Genomic DNA, 15,279 nt, shown 5'->3' with positions numbered 1-15,279 from the left:
CTCATGTTGGCGCAAGGTCCACCGGCTACTGTCACCCTCCTGTAAACACAATGTCCACCGGCTACTGTCACCCTCCTGTTGGAGCAAGGTCCACTGCCTCCTGCCACCCTCCTGTTAACACAAGGTCAACCACCTACTGCCTACCTCCTGTTAGCACAAGATCCACCACCTACTGTCACCCTCCTGTTAGTACAAGGCTCTCCGTTTACTGCCACCCTCCTGTTTGTACACGGCCCTCTGCCTTCTGCCACCCTCTGTTAGCACAAGGCCCTCCGCCTACTGCCACCCTTCTGTAAACACAAGGTTCCCCGCCTAATGCCACTCTCCTGTAAGCGCAAGGTCTACCGCCTTCTGCCACCCTCCTGTTAGCACAAGGCCCTCCGCCTACTGTCACCCTCCTGTAAGCGCAAGGTCCACCGGCTACTGCGACCCTCCTGTTAGCACAAGGTCCACCGCCTACTGCCATCCTCCTCTTTACACAAGGTACACCGCCTTCCTGTTAGCACAAACTCCACCACCTACTGACACCCTCCTGTTAGTACAAGGCCCTCCGTTTACTGCCACCCTCCTGTTAGTACAAGGCCGAGCTCCGCCTACTGCCACCCTCTGTTGTCACAAAGCCCTCCGCCTACTGCCACCCTCCTGTTAACACAAGGTCCTCCGCCGACTGACACCCTCCTGTAAGCGCAAGGTCCACCGCCTTCTGTCACCCTCCTGTAAGCACCAGGTCCACCGCCTACTGCCACCCTCATGTTAGCGCAAGGTCCACCGGCTACTGTCACCCTCCTGTTAGCACAAGGTCCACAGCCTACTGTCACCCTCCTGTAAGCACCAGGTCCACCGCCTACTGCCATCCTCATGTTGGCGCAAGGTCCACCGGCTACTGTCACCCTCCTTTTAACACAATGTCCACCGGCTACTGCCATCCTCCTGTTGGAGCAAGGTCCACCGCCTCCTGCCACCCTCCTGTTAACACAAGGTCAACCACCTACTGCCACCCTCCTGTTAGCACAAGGTCCACCACCTACTGTCACCCTCCTGTTAGTACAAGGCTCTCCGTTTACTGCCACCCTCCTGTTTGTACACGGCCCTCTGCCTACTGCCACCCTCTGTTAGCACAAGGCCCTCCGTCTACTGCCACCCTTCTGTAAACACAAGGTTCCCCGCCTAATGCCACCCTCCTGTAAGCGCAAGGTCTACCGCCTTCTGCCACCCTCCTGTTAGCACAAGGCCCTCCGCCTACTGTCACCCTCCTGTAAGCGCAAGGTCCACCGGCTACTGCGACCCTCCTGTTAGCACAAGGTCCACCGCCTACTGCCATCCTCCTCTTTACACAAGGTACACCGCCTTCTGCAATCCCCCTGTTTACACAAGGTACACCGCCTTCTCCATCCTCCTCTTAACACAAGGCCCTCCGCCTACTGCCATCCTCCTGTTAACACAAGGTCCACCGCCTACTGCCAACCTCCTGTAAGCACAAGGCCCTCCGCCTACTGCCATCCTCCTATTAACACAAGGTCCTCCGCCTATCGCCACCCTCCTGTTAACATAAGGCCCTCCGCCTTCTGCACCCCTCCTGTTAAACACCGCCTACTGCCACCCTCCTGTTAGCACAATGCACTCCACCTACTGCGACCCTCCTGTTAACACAAGGTACACCGCCTAATGCCATCCTCCTGTTAGGACAAGGCCCTCCGCCTTCTGCCACCCTCCTGTTAACACGAGGTCCTCAGCCTTCTGCCACCCTCCTGTTAGCACAAGGCCCTCCGCCTACTGTCACCCTCCTGTAAGCGCAAGGTCCACCGGCTACTGCGACCCTCCTGTTAGCACAAGGTCCACCGCCAACTGCCACCCTCCTGTTAGCACGAAGTCCTCCGCCTACTGCCACCCTCCTGTTAGCACCAGGTCCACCGTTTACTGCCACCCTCCTGTAAGCACAAGGTCCACCGCCTACTGCCACCCTCCTGTTAGCACGAAGTCCTCCGCCTACTGCCACTCTCCTGTTAGCACCAAGTCCACCGTTTACTGCCACCCTCCTGTAAGCATAAGGTCCACCGCCTACTGCCACCCTCCTGTTAGCACAAGGTCCACCGGCTACTGCGACCCTCCTGTTAGCACAAGGTCGACCGCCTACTGTCACACTCCTGTTAGCGCAAGGTCCACCTCCTACTGCCACCCTCCTGTAAGCACAAGGCCCTCCGCCTACTACCACCCTCCTATTACCGTAAGGTCCACCGGCTACTGCGACCCTCCTGTTAGCACAAGGCCCTCCGCCTACTGCCCCCCTCTTATTAGCGCAAGGTTCACCGCCTACTGCGACCCTCCTGTAATCACAAGGCCCACCGCCTTCTGTTATCCTCCTGTTAGCACAGGGCCCTCCATCTACTGTCACCCTCCTGTTAGCGCAATGTCCACCGGCTACTGCGACCCTCCTGTTAGCACAAGGTCCACCGCCTAATGCCACCCTCCGGTTAGCGCAAGATCCATCGCCTACTGCCACCCTCCTGTTAGCGCAAGGTCCACCGGTTACTGCGACCCTCCTGTTAGCACAAGGCCCTCCGCCTTCTGCCACCCTCCTGTTAGCATAAGGTCCACCGCCTACTGCCACCCTTCTGTTAGCACAAGGCCCTCCGCCTACTGTCACCCTCCTGTGAGCACAAGGTCCACCGCCTACTGCCACCCTCCTGTCAGCGCAAGGTCCACCGGCTACTGCGACCCTCCTGTTAACACTAGGCCCTCCGCCTACTGCGAACCTCATTTTAGCGCAAGGTCCACTGCCTACTGTCACCCTCATGGTAGCACAAGGTCCTCCACTTACTGCCAACCTCCAGTTAGCATCAGGTCCTCCGTTTACTGCCACCCTCATGTTAACGTAAGGCCCACCGCTTACTGCCACCCTCTTGTAAACACAAGGTCCAACGCCTACTGCCACCCTCATGTTAGCGCAAGGTCCACTACCTACTGCCACCCTCCTGTTAACACAAGGTCCACCGCCTATTGCCACCCTCCAGTTAGCACCAGGTCCTCCGTCTACTGCCACCCTCCTTCACCAACCCGCTATGTTAGCATAAGGTCTGCCATGTACTGCCACCCTCCTGTCTGCCATCTTCCTGTTAGCAGAACGTGCACAATATGCGAGTATAAATTGTAAAGGAAGTAATGTAACTATCGAAATTGTATATCAAAAAGTTAACATGCATTGTATTATGTATTGTATTTGATGACTATATTAATCGCTTATCAACACGAAAATATACGTTGCTGTCCTCGCTAAAATAGGTACGAGAAAAAAATCCCGGAAGCCCTGGTTATAAATATAGAACTCGGTTTGCCGTGGCGACCATGTGGTCATAGTTGATGAAGTGGTCGATAGATTGGGAGAGTTGCCAGAATTATTAACATGATACACATATGACGAACACTTGGTTCTGGGTCTTCAAAATGTTTCACGTGACGTTGCATATTTCAAAGGAAATACAATCATGACCGTGATGAGGTATATTTAAATATAAATTATAAACATTGACGTCATAGCGCCATAACGACGAGTGTTTCGTGTGATTAAAATAAAATAGACATTCGTTGCCAGTTCTTCCATTATTTGTATAAACTTTCTTTCAGAAAATGTATAGCTCCCTTCATTAAATCATGGGCTCACTTAATAATTCTTCGTAAGCAGGTATCAGATTATTATTTTTATGTATCAAATGGCAACTCGGTCTAGATAAGTTCTTTGAGCCAAATACCATCTTAATAACGCGAGAACAAAACACGAATGCATTAAAATTCGAGAATACGACTATCGGAAATTAAACTCATAACATAATACCTTTTAATTTACATAAATCTTTGTTTTGTATTGATTGAATTAGAGCCTTGCATGTTAATATTCATCTTCAATCCGTTTAAAAGTGTCTTTCCTTTCTTTGACTTAAATGTCACGTAAATAAGTGTGCATAATTATTAAACCTTTTCGGCTTCGTTGTAAGATGACCATTATCCACTTGACCAGAACATATTTTGTTTCTTCTGTGGTTAGAACTATGTCCTGCGTTTACAGAAGACAAAACGGTGTAGCAAAAAAAGAGTACTGTGCTACGGTATCAGTGAGACACGATCATACAATGTTAGGTTTAGCATTTGTATTCGAGCTAACCATACTTTTACAACATATGCATTTCTCTTTTTTTCTTTTTGAGGCCTGGATGACACGTTTTATTTGTCCCGTAATAGGGACCATGGGGTCGGGGCCATCCTCACGAGCCATTACAACATTCATAAGCAGTAATATTCCATACAGTATGCATGCAGTTATCAAGTTACAAAATAACAATTTTAACAAAATGCTTAGAAATTTAGCTTAGCAACTCGGCTACTATAAAATATGTGACAAGCCGAAACACAAACGAAAAACATATAAACGAATAATGATTTTTTTTTATATATCACAGCAATGCTTTGAACATTTGCGGCAAACGACATATTGTGTCTGTATGGCATTAAAATGTTCATTTAAACGTTCGATCTACGCAGTTCACACTAGCGGTTCCAGCGGAGCGTACCTGCCTCCCCCGCCTCAAATCGTCCAAGTTTACTTTTTATTTCAATATAAGAGAATAAAAGTAAAACAAAAAAAGCACTAAATGAACCATTTTCAACTAAAACTGGTCTTGAGGGAGTACCCACAGACCCACTGCCTTCACTATAAACCAATTAAATTTCGGTTCGGGGGGGGGGGGCGCAAGTCAAAAGGTTACGCCCCTAAGTTATGCCCCCTCTTACGTCAAATCCTGGAGCCGCCTCTGATACACATGATATTTCCGTGTTTACAAAAGAATAGTACTAAAATTTTATTTTGTATCTTGCAATATACATATTGACGCGACCTATTTAAGCAGATTTCATTAAAAGATTTGTAAATACTTAAGGGGACCTTTTTTGGTGACTCGAACAACTTTTACAGTTCTTTATGGAATGACGTTATAATCAGTAGAAGTGACAAACACGATGGGCAGTAGTAGTGCAAGATAAAAAATGACCTTGACCATGCCAAAATAGAGTTATAGCCCCTGAAGTTGCCATACATTGCACATCATTATGTACTGAGCGTACCTTTATCACTTCTACTGTTTTCATGGAATGAGTTTATAATTCGAAGAAGAGCCATGAACGATGATTAGAAGTGAAAGACACGTTTGTTGGCCTTGGACTTGGCAGCTTTGAGCAGTTTCCATTTGTATAGTCTAGCCTTATATACATTGTACTATCTTTTCACTTCGGGCGACCTCTTGTGACGCGAATTATTGCTTCCGTTTTTTGCTATTTACGGCTGACAACCATTGGTCACAGTGACACGCATGATGAGTAAATGTTCAAGACTTATTTTCGTGTCCATGGCAACATTAAGTTCTTACCCTTTCAATTGCCAAACATTACATACTATCTAATCACTTTGGGTGACCACTTTGTGACGCGAACTCCTACAGATTTGCTTTGAAACGTCAAATATTACATAAAGTCTACGCACAACTGGCAAGCAATATATCATCCAAACAGGCACGGCTGAATTCATAAAATGTTTATAATATAATTCTGAAAAAGTTTTCCAACAATTTGCCACTAACAAACTTTCTCATTTGAGCGATTTAAGGCCACTTTAGGCCTACAAAAAATACATTTGGTTCGGGTTACCCGACCCTACCTACGGAATAGGCGCCGACCCTACCGTTTTTATAGTCAATTTGAAAAAAAAGAAACAAAAAAAATGCTTTTTCAATATGTAGTTTAAAACCTTAAATACATATATAGAAAAAATTTAACACTATCCTCCAATGATCAAAATTACATAAATTACATTCTTATATAAAGCCTTATAAAAAAATAAAAATAAAAAAAGCCTACCTAACCTACCTATTTTTGAAAAGGATGTTACCCTAACCAAACAATTTATTTTTTTAGGCCTTAGCCCTCTTGTATTGGAATGTTATCATGCATACACAAATATATAAGCATAATGAGCAACATTGCAAGGCATATTGTTCGTTGACCGTGATATATTCGAATTATCACCCTTTGAATGCAAACGTTACGCCCACTGTGTTACAAAGGGTAATCTTCACTCCTGTGTTAATACTTGTGGGGTTTTTTTTTAATCGACAGTTTTAATGGGATAGTGTCTCTGTAATAATTATAATACCACGAGGTTGCTTGTTTCGATAAGAAAATACGTATACACTGATATAACTAATAACTGATATAACTTGACGACCCCCCCCCCCCCATTCCCCCTCTCTATTTCTCCTTCTCTCTCTCTCTCTCTCTCTCTCTCTCTCTCTCTCTACACCCGGGTTTCTCTAGTGCGAATTGTGACATCACAGTCCAGTAAATCGTTTCTGTCAATGATCACCCTTTTAAAGTTTTTGACTTTGACCGTACAGTTCGTAGTGTGACTACCCTCCTCATTGTCTTCCGACACAGGAGGGAGCCCAGGAACGCCAGCGACGCGGCTGTTTTCGGTGAGCGTGATAGTGTCAAGCACGGCGTTGGTCATGACAGAGGGAGTAGACGCCTGTCTAGGAAAGGCCATCGGGTCGTTGTCGGACCAGACAATAGCACCAGTTGCTGAAACATATATGAATGATAAACACTTAGATGTCGTGTTACGTGTGTTACAAAGACGATGTCTTTAACACACCAGTATCTCAGGTTATGTACACGACGTCCATATCAGTTTAACTTCATAATCATTTAGTTGAAATTACAAGCCTAAATCGAAAGTTCGATGAAACACCAATATCGAAAGTGCAATAAAAGTGCTATTTCTCATTTACCATTGGCAGTCGTGAGATCAGATCTAGAACCAAGCAAATGTTGGTGTTCGTGGGGATATTCTTCCGATGTTTCTTGTATACATACCACCACCAACACATGAACCATTGGAGGACCCGATTATTGTTTGAAGTTCAATGTCTTGTGTAAGTTGAGCACTTCCATTATTGTTTTTTCGTTTTTTTTTTACAAGGTACAATGCGACGGCAGCCAGCAACATTAGCACTGGAATGGAAAAAAATCCGAACCACCATCTACCGCCACTTTTGTTGTTTTGCTTGGCTGGATTTTGCCCTGGCTGCGTCTTATATTCTGCAATAAGTACAAACATAACTTTATCATATATGTTTATCTTATTATCTACTGTCACGTAGGACAAACGGTCCCTTGTTTATAGGAACAGCATGTATTGGGTTTCAAATAATTTCCTCAAGCATATTTATAAGTAATAAAGTCCTTGATATAGATTGCGATCGGATTTTTGAGTGATATTTATATAGATATACATACATGTATACATATATACATATATCAGTTAAAAACTATCTACTTAATATTTTTATTAGATCTAAACGTAAATTGACCAAACTACTTACATACACCTATCGCTATTTATAGAAACAACATGTCCTGGGTTTTAGATAATTTCCTCAAGCATATTTATAAATAATAAAGTCATATATATATAGATTACGATCGGATTTTTGAGCGGTATTTAAATAGATATACATACATGTATACGTGTATATTTTTAGAACTATACTTAAAATGATCAAACTACTGACAAAGACCAATCACTGTTTATAAAAACAACATGTTCTGGGTTTCAGATAATTTCTTAAGCATATTTATAAATAAGTCCTATATATAGACTGCGATCGGATTTTTGAGTGAGACTAAAATAGATATATATATATGTGTACATATATACATACAAAAAATATCTACATAATATTTTTATTAGAACTATAAAAATGACCAAACTACTGACATACACATATCAAATTTAAAATGATCTACATAATATTTGAAATACACTGTTGGACATTCAACAGGGCAGCATTGGGTGGGTGAAGGCACAATTGAACAAGTTTCAAACGTTCATGTTTTATTTAGTTTTGAGGAACAATATTTTACATAAATAAAGATACATCCTGTGGGACATAGTTTTGTGTGATAAGGAGTTTTTCAAATGATCAAATTTTACCAAGGAAGATTTTATCGATTTTTTTATAAAAAAAACATTTGCATTTTTTTAAAACAATATCTTATATATGTTTTTGTGTCAAAATGCCGCAGAATACCCAATCAACAATGTCTTGTTGGTTCTTGATAATATCTTTTTAAATAAGAAAATATTCAGTAAAATAATGAATAGTCAATAAAATTCATTTCCTGGTTACAAAAATGTATATATCTTTCTAAAAATAGATGCAATCTTCACAAAGTCTGAATACATTGTTAAATGGGTAGAATTTACTTTTTTACACAAACAACATATACCTTTTGTATTAAGATTTTTCCGGAAAAAAATGCAAATGTTTTTTTATTTAAAATTTCATAAAATATTATTTTGAAAAAAATCAACTCCTTATTTCACCAGCACAAGTTGCACAGACGTATGCATTATGCTTGCTAACTATTGAACCTAAAAACAAATTAAAATGATCTTTATGAACATTTATTGTTTCCGTCCTTCACTCGACCTTGCACTGTGGAAGGACCTAAACTTCACCAAACTACTGACCTGCACAGTAATATGCACAGCTACGTATTGGTCCATGTGGAGGCTCACAAATGTCTGCGCAAGACCGGAGTCCTCCTAACGCACTGTTATAGTAGCTGGTTTGTCCTACGGTACATACGTCCATATACAATCATCAAACATAGTACATACCAGGCCGATATTTACACTCAAATAAGCATTTCAAGTGCTCTATTATATTAATTCATAAATCATTTGATATTGATAACCCAGCATATAAAAAACTGGTAGTTTTAAGTGTTTCTTCAAAGGTAAATTTCAATAAACCGAAATTGCTTTCAATATACATGTAATTTGGTTTAAAGGTTCTATATTAAATTGTTCACCATTTAAAATAAATAAAATTTTAGTATCAACTGTACGGATATAAATGTGATAAACGGTTGAAATAGCGTTTATTTACTTATAAATCGTAAGAGAACTCTTACCGTTTGTCTCAAGTCCTTTGACCTTTAGAAAGTTGATCAAGCAAAGGCATACAAAGAAAACGTGTATTTGATACATATTATTACTACTGACGTTCCTGAAGTGACTTTTCGGACAATGAACTTCTGTTCTACTAAAATAGCAAACACTGTGTTTTCATATCTCTGTCCATTTATGTAAATATTTGGAAAACCTTATAATGATGTAAGGTCTTTGAAAGGAAAACCATTATTGGGATACCGACCACTGATGCAGATTTTGGGAACCAGTATATTGCAAGGTACATACACACCTTGATAATCCCTAAACAAATGTTGCCGTTCTTGTTTCTATCCCTCTCCTTCGTTTACCATAGCCCAAGTTTATCAACATGCAACAGTAACCGAGAATCAAGCTGAAGGTTAGAATTCATCATACGGCACATACTTGTTCTATCGGCTAACTATAATAGTACTAACTCTACCCTGTGTCATTAAACGGGGTTCAGGGCCTTTTCTATAGTACCCACGGGTCCGACTATCGGACCCATTCTCAAAGCTAAATATAAGATATTTTTCCCAATCTTCAGAAAAAAATCCCAATCATTTTTTTTTTTTTTTTTAGAAAGTCTTTTTACCTGTACTGGTTCATTTTCAACATCCTAATACATTATGTGATGTAAAGTTTTTTTTGATAATTGAATTTGGAAATCATTGATTTCCATCACATTCAGAGATCAGTATGAAATATTATCTGTCATGATTTATTGCAATAGATATTTACACCCCAAGGATTGATATTTCAGCCATTTTGGGTCTTTTAAACTTTAAAAAAGAAAATAAACTAATATAATATCATTTTTTAATTCGCAGGAGACTAGACAGCTTTTTCTTTTAACTGTAAAATTTCCCAATTTTGGCATTTTCACGACGCAAAATTTCCCAAAATGTCTAGGTTTTTTCCCAAAATGGGCAGAAAAAGCCCTGGGGTTTTTGTTTAAACTTTTGGCTACTGAGCTTGTCTCTGTAGTTTTTTCATATAAATCATGGTAGTGATAAATAATTTATTGTTACATATATCATATGATATTATATATATGTATATGTTGTTTTATATACATTATTAATGTGTTTTTTATTAAAATAAATTTATAGGAGTTCTACTTCGATAGAGCCACTACCACCAGATACTTCCTGTTGAGAACTTTTTACGCGGAGGATAAATGACTTCCAGTGATGAAGGTCCTCACTTCTTTTACACTGGTCTATTGAAAATGTACGTAATTTACATATTTGCAAGGAGAATATAGATTTCCATTCATTGTAATATGTTTTGTGCCATATATACTGCCTTACATACTTGATTGATATTAAAGTGTTCTTTTAATAAATGTAAATAAATCAGCGACATCGATTGCTTATTTGTTTAGTTCTAAAACAGTTTTAACTTCCGTATTTTTTTATATCAGTTATTGTTCATCTCTACCACTGTCAGACGTTTAATTTTCTGTTAATATGGAGCTAAGTGGTTTTCGTTTAATCTTTATAGTGATACAAGTTTATACATTTATTGGTAAGCCATGAGGATAAAACTTCTTTTTTATTCTATTCGACAAGTATTAAAAACTAGAATGTAGGTTAAAAAAAGACATATCTACAGATCGTATCAGTCTTTAAAACGATGGAATATATTTACATGTTAAAGAACATGTATAAACGTCTTCATATGGGAGATATGATAGTACATAATGCCTCAGGATAATAATGGCTTACTTACTAATAATTTTTCTATTTGGAATATAAAGAACCAACCTTACTGTTGTTCGCGAGACAAATAATTGTTAAAAATTATATCAACACATTTTGGAAGAGAAATATTATTGTTGGTTCGTGTTAGGGAAATCAACAAGCCATTTCGATAAACGTGATTATTGTATACACTCGTATCATGTTATATAAGCATCGTGAAAGCTGGCAGCGGATTAAACATGTTAAAGGAGATGTATAGAGTGTTGCCATAAGAAATTACCGGGACAGGTAATGTCTTTTATTTTCATTGGTAATCAAAAGGCTACGGGATTATCTATTTTCAGGCGCGTTAAGTGTTCAGTACCCAGAACCCTTGCAGACTCTTAGCAATAGCAGTTCGGCTTGTTTTGGTACACACACCCATTTCCGGACCTCGTGCGAACACTTGTCAAACACTGTCGTCGCAGTCTTCGCATTGAAAGGTATACAGGCGGATAGACACATATTATTTTGTATTTCGAAAAGTCAATCACTCTCTTATTTTATAGATTAACATCCTAGCAGACGACTCATTTATAGGAAAAACCTGTGAGTCATTTGATTTCTCTTCAGTTGGTTCCAAGCCAATATATCAGAATTGTCCAGACTTTGTCGAAGACACTGATACGGTCAATGACACATGCTGTATGCCAGAAGATGAAGATTGCATATTTGACTATGACTACACTAAGTAAGGCCATTGTTTAACCATTTATCTTGACTGTTTTGCTGTTTCATGTGTTTGATATTGATAATCCTTTTAGCTGTGGCCTTTGTTCAGTGGAACATTAAACAAGCTCACAGTGAGGTTGCCTTCTCTGCTTGAGCTTATAACTTTCCCGTCTGTCAAAACATTTTATATTTCATTATGTATGTGGCTTAACGACTTATATGTGTATGTTTTATATATATATTTGGTTTTAAACAGTTCCGGTCTAGATTACAAATATCACAAGTTGTGTTCCGGGTTCCATTCCTGTAGAGAAATTACCGCGGTGGCTCGCGCAGATACTGCATGTTTACCGGGTCAGGAGAAGGCTGACTACATGAATCAAACCACTTACATGTTCATGGACTTCGCTTGTATCAGTTGTAAGCGTCACCTTAAAATAACGTTATTGTTTACTTCTTGTTTACTTTATAATATTTAATAATATTTTTACCTTTTCATATTTTTTTACCATAGGCATTAACGTTTAAGTGGTGTCATATTAGAAAATATTGGCCAGTTTTAAATGTACTTCAGAAAGTTAACTAAAACAATGAACCTTTAACTTTCAGCCCCTAAAATTTACCAATTTGGTAAAAACATTTCGAATATACAGGCCGAAGAACCAATCTACCTGCAATCCCCGCATTATACGGAAGAGACGTCGAATAATTCCCTGAATACACTGTGTACAGTATCCGCTGAGGGAGGCAATGTAACATTTTACACTTTAGATATTCGCTTTGGATGTGGCGATTCTAATGATGGATCCCTAATTGTTACGGATGAAACAAACACAAACATTTTCAACTGCTCAAATTTCAGCCCCTTTAAGTATTCAATACAAACGTTTGGAAGCATTGTCAATATTTCTTTGAGCGCTGAGACCAGCGACCCGCCCTACGTTTGGGTCGGATTCAAAGGTAATGCATGAATTTTAATTTCATAAGAATAACAACCCAAAGAAGCTGTAGAAGAATTGTTTCATACAATGTGAAAATAAACACTATACGAATTATTTCACTGTTTGGAAAGCGATTTATTATCTTTTTAAAGGTGGCGGCTTATCTTTAACATGCGTGGATATTCCTTTAGACAGAACATCAACCTCAACAACAACAACAACAACAACAACAACAACAACAAAAGCATCAGTAATATCGACAACAACTAAAGCAGCAGCAACATCGACAAGTAAACCATTAAACGGTAATTTCTTTAAGTGATATGTTGAATAAACTTTCTTTTTATTATATTTGAAACGTACATACAAGTTTTCTCTTAATTAAATTTCAGGTGACTATTGGATCATCATCGGAGCAGTAGGCGGAATAGTTTTAATCTTCATTATTCTTCTCCTTTGCTTTTGCTGCAAAGGATGCCCTCTTTACGACAAGTGTAAAAGACGAAATGAAGTAGCACCTGACGAAAACGAGGTACCTAAACTGCTTTGCCTCAAGAGTAGAATTTTTTGCGCTGTATATCCATTTAAAGACAAAATCTTTAATACAATGACCCGAAAAAGAATACTCAGTGTAAATACTTGATAACTATACATGCTGTTTTTCAATTTAAGATTTTAAAGAATGAAGAAGATTTGCAAGATCATGACGATCAGAATGTGACACCGGACTGGATAACGCAGGAACAACCGATGCCATACAACCGTCTTCCTCCTTTGGCGACCACTTCCATTCCTGCGAACACAAGCTTCCGGCTAAGAGATGATCCAACACGGTATTTGGCAGCACACGATCTACGATATAACGGCTCAGAGGAAAAGACGAAAAAGAAAAGGAAAAGAAAGAAGAAAAGAGAAAAGAAGGCAGAAAAGGACGAAGGGAGTGAGTTTGTGAATTCCATGCGCTCGGATGACATCGAGTTTAATTTAAATGACACGCATACGGAACTCAACGGAGAAATATCTCGAAAAGGTGATAAATCTTCGACTGATGTATGAAGCTGCAATCAAATATGTGATTTAGATATATAATTCCTTATCTTTAAAAGATATTACGAAAGTGTATATGAAACATGTTTTGTGATGTTAATTTCTACCACTTTGTGACAAAGTGACATTCAGTGTATTTAAGTACAGTATTATACCTTTAAATAGGCTTTCAGTATTCGTTGTGTTTCTTTCTAAAATAAAATAAACGCATGTTTTGAATGCAAACAGCGCTTTTGAATTGCATTAAATTTAATTCCCTTCAAACAAGACAAGAAATCGTAATAACACTTAAGAGTCTATGCTGTGGCAATGTTATAGAGAAGTATTTTAAATCATTCTTTTACTACGTCACACTTTCCACTGAACAGAAATTGTTTGATTAATATATAAAAACACCGAGATGCTTTTATATATACACTGTTTGACAGATTTATATACTGCACTTGCAAGGGTTCTATAAATATTTGCTTTTCGCACTCGGATATAACATAAATTATCCGTCTGTGCAATTTCTCATTGAGTGTTTGTCATATACATTTGTACGTTTGAATGAAGCAATGAACCATTGAAATACGCAAGCTATAACAAACAAAATACGTCAGTGACAATATAGTTCAAACTAAGATGTCAACAGCGAATGACCATTGACTTTTATTGTCATGTTTTGCAATAGAAATAAAATTTTCAACTGATAGTTTGATGGACAAAACCTATATCAATAAGAAAATATGCTTGTGTGACAAGCGTGCTTCAACCGGTCTTCATAGCATCCCAGTCGCTTATATTCATGTTCTTATATTAAACGACGTACATAATACAAACTATTTTATAAGGGAAGGAAGCAGGATTTGGTGTTCTAGTTAACATTAACTACTAACATTCGCACTTGAACTTCAGTACGAAAACAATGCGTTCGTTTAGCATAAACCTGTGGACCTCTCGTGACTTCTTTAGTTTCACACTCAGGCTCAGAAAACTGAATTCTTAGATATTTTAAAGCATCTATACTAACTTCAGCCAAAATCCTTATTTCCACTAATATAAAAAAGAAATGGAGATGATTGATTCCAATGTCTGTGCGTTTATGCAGTATGAAAGCTCGGTTGCGATTTTGCAGATTTTCCTAGACGATCGTCTATAATGTATGCAGTGTGCGCGCATTATAACTGAGAATCAATACCTCATTTAACGTGTTTTTAATGTACTTTGAACGCAAAATGCACTCTTATAACACATGATAACATCCATGCATCATGACCATAAGCCTCGTTTACGACACTGAAATTATTTTCCAAAAGTGAAGAACAGTTCAAAAACTGGATAACGTCCAACGTAATTATTGTTAGATGTATTTCAGTGTTAGCTTATCGGTAAACAGACTTTGAACAAACACCCCTTATAAAATATATCCTGAATAAGATTGGCATACATACAATCCAGATTTAAAAATTAAAATAATTATAGGATATTTATGAGAGAACATAAATGGAGTCGTTTTTGGCCCTGAACCCGGCTTCACATACTAAACATTTTTGGAAACCAATCATCGTCGGACCGATTCTATTTTATCAATTTCAACAACAACAACAACAACAAACAGATTGCTTCATACTATTCACATTTAAAATGATGCCAATGGTCAATGACAGTGTCGACGCATTTTAGAATCTACATTGGTATCCATTATTGCCATGCTTTATACATATAGGTGAATGATAACGACATCGTACGTTAAAAACTTGTGCTAAATTTGGCTGTTGCGCTTGTCCCTGTAGTTTATTTTGCATTACTAAGAGATACCCTGTAGCGAGATAACACGAAGACGAAGTTCATA

General features: G+C 39.1%; 2 protein-coding genes and 1 long non-coding RNA gene across 8 annotated transcripts; 2 read left to right on the top strand and 1 right to left on the bottom strand.

Moving 5' to 3' along the window:
* Positions 1 to 858: 858 nt before the first annotated feature.
* Positions 859 to 2,458, top strand: LOC128236937 (prestalk protein-like). The gene is made up of 3 exons (XM_052952074.1): positions 859 to 1,040; positions 1,225 to 1,470; positions 1,684 to 2,458. Exons 1-3 carry the CDS (start codon positions 859 to 861, stop codon positions 2,456 to 2,458), a joined length of 1,203 nt encoding a protein of 400 aa, XP_052808034.1.
* Positions 2,459 to 4,218: 1,760 nt separating this feature from the next.
* Positions 4,219 to 9,183, bottom strand: LOC128236826 (uncharacterized). The gene is made up of 4 exons (XR_008261448.1): positions 9,022 to 9,183; positions 8,576 to 8,680; positions 6,831 to 7,140; positions 4,219 to 6,621 (listed from the first exon to the last, which is right to left on the bottom strand). It is a non-coding gene; the product is annotated as an uncharacterized LOC128236826 (long non-coding RNA).
* On the top strand, positions 6,816 to 13,674 carry LOC128236824 (uncharacterized). Of its 6 annotated transcripts, none has more exons than XM_052951942.1 (9): positions 6,816 to 6,974; positions 10,153 to 10,239; positions 11,091 to 11,228; positions 11,359 to 11,476; positions 11,714 to 11,877; positions 12,067 to 12,417; positions 12,551 to 12,703; positions 12,791 to 12,930; positions 13,071 to 13,674. In XM_052951942.1, exons 2-9 carry the CDS (start codon positions 10,221 to 10,223, stop codon positions 13,452 to 13,454), a joined length of 1,467 nt encoding a protein of 488 aa, XP_052807902.1. In that variant the 5' UTR covers positions 6,816 to 6,974; positions 10,153 to 10,220; the 3' UTR covers positions 13,455 to 13,674. The 6 variants fall into 6 exon arrangements, with proteins under 6 accessions (XP_052807902.1, XP_052807904.1, XP_052807905.1 ...); XM_052951944.1 differs by having other exon boundaries at positions 6,817 to 6,974; positions 10,153 to 10,273; XM_052951945.1 differs by lacking the exon at positions 10,153 to 10,239 and having other exon boundaries at positions 6,817 to 6,974.
* Positions 13,675 to 15,279: the final 1,605 nt, after the last annotated feature.

This window comes from Mya arenaria, chromosome 6 (assembly GCF_026914265.1).
Source record: "Mya arenaria isolate MELC-2E11 chromosome 6, ASM2691426v1".
NCBI classification, from domain to species: Eukaryota; Metazoa; Mollusca; class Bivalvia; order Myida; family Myidae; genus Mya; species Mya arenaria.
The sequence above is the reverse complement of the archived record's forward strand: the minus strand, read 5'-3'. Positions and strand labels throughout refer to the sequence as shown.

What these genes read in the sequence shown, in the direction of transcription:
- LOC128236937 (XM_052952074.1), top strand. Translation starts at nt 859, where the DNA reads ATGTTGGCGCAAGGTCCACCGGCTACTGTCACCCTCCTTTTAACACAA. An exon ending in CCACCTACTGTCACCCTCCT is followed by an intron (nt 1,041 to 1,224) that starts GTTAGTACAAGG and finishes CCCTCCTGTTAG; the next exon opens with CACAAGGCCCTCCGCCTACT. An exon ending in CCGCCTACTGCCAACCTCCT is followed by an intron (nt 1,471 to 1,683) that starts GTAAGCACAAGG and finishes TCCTCCTGTTAG; the next exon opens with GACAAGGCCCTCCGCCTTCT.
- LOC128236824 (XM_052951941.1), top strand. Translation starts at nt 10,513, where the DNA reads ATGGAGCTAAGTGGTTTTCGTTTAATCTTTATAGTGATACAAGTTTAT. An exon ending in CGTTTGGGTCGGATTCAAAG is followed by an intron (nt 12,418 to 12,550) that starts GTAATGCATGAA and finishes ATCTTTTTAAAG; the next exon opens with GTGGCGGCTTATCTTTAACA. An exon ending in TAGCACCTGACGAAAACGAG is followed by an intron (nt 12,931 to 13,070) that starts GTACCTAAACTG and finishes TTTCAATTTAAG; the next exon opens with ATTTTAAAGAATGAAGAAGA.